This window comes from Frankliniella occidentalis, unplaced genomic scaffold (assembly GCF_000697945.3).
Source record: "Frankliniella occidentalis isolate FOCC.00 unplaced genomic scaffold, Focc_3.1 Scaffold4924, whole genome shotgun sequence".
In the NCBI taxonomy this organism is placed as follows: Eukaryota; Metazoa; Arthropoda; class Insecta; order Thysanoptera; family Thripidae; genus Frankliniella; species Frankliniella occidentalis.
Genome location: NW_026271967.1, coordinates 1 through 4,580, shown reverse-complemented (window position 1 = coordinate 4,580; position 4,580 = coordinate 1). Strand labels below are relative to the sequence as shown.

At 57.7% G+C, this 4,580-nt stretch overlaps 1 protein-coding gene across 1 annotated transcript; it reads right to left on the bottom strand.

The window, feature by feature from the left end:
• Positions 1–131: 131 nt before the first annotated feature.
• On the bottom strand, positions 132–4,128 carry LOC113201774 (cell adhesion molecule Dscam2-like; the record flags this gene model as incomplete). Its single annotated transcript, XM_052276902.1, has 7 exons — positions 132–560; positions 675–950; positions 1,280–1,576; positions 1,862–2,017; positions 2,266–2,418; positions 3,289–3,464; positions 3,974–4,128. Coding segments are annotated over 7 exons (1,642 nt in total), but the record flags the coding sequence as incomplete, so codon positions are not given.
• Between the last annotated feature and the right edge of the window lie 452 nt (positions 4,129–4,580).

Here is a 4,580-nt window from a genome sequence, read left to right as displayed (position 1 = left end):
ATTGTTTTTTTTTTTTTTTGGAAAACTATCGTAAAATTAATCCAGTTTGCTTCACTGTTTTCAATTTCTCTGGAAATATTTCAAATTTATTCTGGAAATGTGTTCAATTTCGGATTCAAAACAATCCCTACCCAGCACCCAGTCGTCGCCGTCGGCCTGGTACTCCACCACGAAGTACAGGATGGGGCAGTCGTTGTCCTGCCAGGCGGGCAGGTGCAGCGTGGCGGCCGTGGCGTTGACGAGCAGGAACTGCGACTGTGGCGCGGCGGCGGGCTTGCCGCCCTTGGTGGTGGCGGTGCGCAGCGCCGAGGCCGCGCCGCTGCCGATCTTGTTGAAGGCGGTGAGCGTGAACTGGTAGCGCGTGCCGCAGTGCAGGTTCGACAGCAGGTGCGTGGAGGCGCGCCGGTCCAGGGCGGCCTCCTCCCACTCGCCCAGCTCGCGGCGGAACGCCAGCACGAAGCCGCGCACCGCCGCGCCCCCGTTGTCGCCCTGCTTCCACTGCAGCTGCACCGTGTCCACCGTCGTGGTGGTCGTCAGAAGCAGCGGGGCTGTCGGCGGCACTGCGGGGCAAACGCGCGGCATGGTCATTGTTGGTCTTTACAGGTATAATTCTGCTTGAGAAAGAGTTAATAAAAGCGTCCATGTTGTAAACGTCAAAGTCGGTCGGGACTCACCCTGCACCTGCAGCGAGTACACGATGGCGTCGCTGCCGGCCGCGTTGCTGGCGTGGCACGAGTAGTTGCCCTCGGCGGTGCGCTGCAGGTTGGCCAGCAGCAGGTGGTGCTCGCCCTGGCCGCCCTGGCCGGGCTGCGGCTGCGGGTCCAGGCGCACGTCGGCGTGCCTCCACTCCACGGCGGGCGGCGGCGCGCCCACCACCAGGCAGGCCAGCGTCACGTTGGTGCGGTGAGGCAGCACCAGGCTGCGTCCCCACGACACGATGCCGGCGCTCACTGCACAGCACAATGAAAAGTGAGTCAAGTGTAGAGGAAGTCCCACTCATGGCTTTACTTTCAATCAGGATATGCCTATGTGTTATCCGATACAATGTAAGTTTACACGAAATGACGAGAGATACGTAGAGAAGTTACGCCATTTATGAAACAACCTGGTGCAAACACACGCAAATTTTGTCGAAATAGAAAAGATCCAAAACGCCAAATCCACAATTATTTTTGACCCTCTAGACGGTTTTGGTCTTTCCAGTAAAGAATGCGCGAGACAAATTATCCAAAACTTGAGGGAGAAAGTTAGGTTGGTCGGTCGAGAACACGAAACTTACCGGAAGCCCCGGGACTGGGCGAGAGCGGCACGGTCCGCGACTGTCGGCCGGGCCCCACCTTGGTGGAGGCCGTGACCCACGCCTCGTACGAGTGCTCGTGGCTGAGGTCCTGCACGTCGTAGTGCAGCTGCGAGGCCGGCACCGTGCCCTTGACGACGGGCACCCGGTCGCCGACCTGGCGCACGTGTACCGTGTACTTGACGATGCGGCCGTTGGCGCGCCGCGGCGGCGTCCAGCTCAGCACCGCGCTCTTGGAGGACCGCACCACGGCCTTGACGCGCTCCGGTGGCTCGGGCGCTGGCATACAAAACAAAGCTAAATTATTCACAGTTTTGGAGGGGCTTGTAAAGAATTACCACACCCCCCACCCTGCTCACAACCAAGGATTTACAGGAAGAGTATTCTTGGAAAATTTTGTTTGAATGTCTGATTTTTAAAATAAAAGTTTCATTTTTTTCAATTTTTTCTGGAATTATTTCAATTTTTTCCGATTTTTTCTAGCTTTTAAAAACATTTCTAGGAAAATTGCGGACAGTGAAATGTTAACTCACAACCGTGCACTCTGACCCGCCCCCGACTCACCGGCCTCGTCCGTGCTGCAGACGATGGGCTTGCTCGGCACGCCGTCCCCGGCGCGAGTGAAGGCGAGCACCTGGATGGAGTAGTTGGCGGCGGGCACCAAGCCGTGCAGCACCGTGTTGGTGGACGTCATGGCCTTGCTCTCACGCGCAGCGCTCTCTGCGAGGAGGAAAACGAAAACGTCAGGGCGGGAACCGAACTGCTCTGGAAAGTGAACTTCCTCGAATTCGTGGCATGAATATGATGTACTCAGAACGGTAAGTACAATATAACTGTCCCATAGGTAGCAGAAACGCGCGTGTAGACTGTCAGTCGTCTCACTTACACGAACTGTGGCACAATCATATGTCTCACTCACAATGTCTCTCACAGACGTTAGACACCTGCTACACTGTCACACTACGTACCCGAGGTCTCGTCGTCGTCGGCCGGCTCGTGGATGAGGCGGTAGCCCTGGATGATGCCGTGCGCCAGGTGCGGTGAGGGCGGCAGCCAGCCCACCTGCAGGTTGTGCGCCGTGAGCGCCGAGCACTGCACCTCCCGCGGCGGCCCACCGGGCGCTGCGACACGGAAAGAACACAGTTTTATATTTGGCAACCTAGCACTCGTTTCGACTGACTTTTCCAACGTTTGGTCGCCATCGCCAGTTAGACAGTGACAGTAAACCGCGGCATCAGCAGGCTCCATTTAGTTTTTTGCAAAATGGGGATACAATGCCCGCGGCGGCACACCCTGAGCATGATGATAGCAATGAGAATATTTTTCCTGCCGTTATTTACTGTTGCGAGCGACCTTCTCGTCCTCGCTCTCCTGTAATTCTACTCGATATCGGTGACGGCGCCGCCCCTCGCAGCCCTGCGCGCGCGGCTCGGCCGGTGGCGGTGCAAAGTTTGCCCAATGACAGACAGACCGGCACGAATGGAAATATTGACAAGTTTTGAAGGGAGAGAGAGGAGAAGAAAACGCGAGCGGCGAGCGGCGGGGTGCTGGGGGAGATTGAAGAGAAAAGTTCGCCAGATCTTTCACCAATTACTAAACTGGAGGAGGGGGGCGAGGGGCGGGCGGTCCTCGCGGCCACCCTGGAGACTCAGGGGGCCGCCAGCGCCAGCCCAGCCAAACACAACCGTCAACTTATTCCTTTCATCCCATCCTCGACTCGGTCCGGCAGAAGTCCATTTGAGCAAAAAGCCCCGGCCGCGGCCCCGGCTATGCCATACAACCGCTGGTCTCGTGAACGGGGACACTCAAGCGTGGAGGAGAAGCACGGCGGCGGCGGCGAGGCAGCTCGGCGCCCCGGTCCAAGTCCTCGCGAACACTCGCCCGGCGCATGTCACCATTCCCGTTCCATCATCGTAATGATGATAATGCGAATATTATGGGATCTTTCTTTCTTCTGTTGGAATCCTCCTCCCGACCCTCATGCTGCTCACCGTCCTCCAGCGTCTGCGCGATCACCACGGGGGACTGCGGGCCCTCCCCGCGCGTGTTGAAGGCCTGCACCACGACCTGGTACTGGGTGTACTTGTCCATCCCGGAGAGTCGAAAGTCCCCCGACACGTCGCCGGTCATCGACACCCGCGTGTAGTTGAACGACTCCTCCGCCGACCTGCAAAGGGGCATGAAGAACAACGATAAATACTGGATGGAAAGTTTCCTATACATGAAAGTCGTTGGCCCGCCTTTAAACTGAATTGGCTATTGCACATTCTTAACGAAGAAGGCCCACTTGAGACATGAGACGTTGCTGAACCAGGTGGCTGATTAACCACGCGCACTTCTGTATGTGACCCACGGTGTGGGTCACGCCGCACTGAACGTGTTAACCACGCGCACTTCTGTAGTTATGGTGTATGTACTGCATTCCTAGGTGCGGGCTCGCTCGGCTCGTAAGGCGCCGTGGACAGGGCGATAGGCAAGCCCGCCTGCTTGCACTTCTGCGTGCGCAACAACATAACTACAGAAGTGCGCGGGGTTATTCAGTCACCTAGTATGGTTCTTGCCGGAGGTCGCAGACTAAATAAATCTGAGACTCTGGGCGCAGTCTGGGCCGGGTCTCCAAACTTATGACTCCAGACTTATACGACTTGATTCCAGATTTCACAAAGTGATACGTACCCTAGGTGTCGGAAGCCGATGACGTAGCCCAGAATGTCTCCGTTCCACAGGGTGCGGTCGGGCGGCTGCCAGGTGATCCTCAGCTGCGTCGAGGAGGCCGCCTCCACGGACACCTGCAGCGGCGGCCCGGCCGGCACCTCGCTGTCCGTCACGGCCTGCGACAGCACAAGGGTGTTCCTGACAGTGCGCGCGGGGCGCGGCGGGCGCGGCGGGCGCAGCTTGTGTCACCTGTTGAGCGCCCCCCTAACCCCCGGCCGCCCCGCCGCGGCTGTCTCCGCCTATCCGGGCTCGTTGGTATTCATTTCGAGGCGCGCCAGCAGGCCAGCACGCCGACCGGTGCAAGACGCGCCGAGGCGGGCTCAGCGGCGCGACGGGGACCGTCACGTGACGGCACGTCGTCGTGCGCCCGGCGGTAAATAAAAATTGAAAATCCGCGCCAGTAACTGCGCTGCCGAGAGAACGCAAAGCAGGCAGCCCTGCTAGTGGGCAAGGAGGCTCGACTGAGATTAAAACTTTCTGGAAAAGTTAAAAGAAAAACGTTCCTTTCCGGAAAATTTTCCTTGAATAATAAAAACCAAAATCAGGCGCTTTTTTCAAAACTTTCATC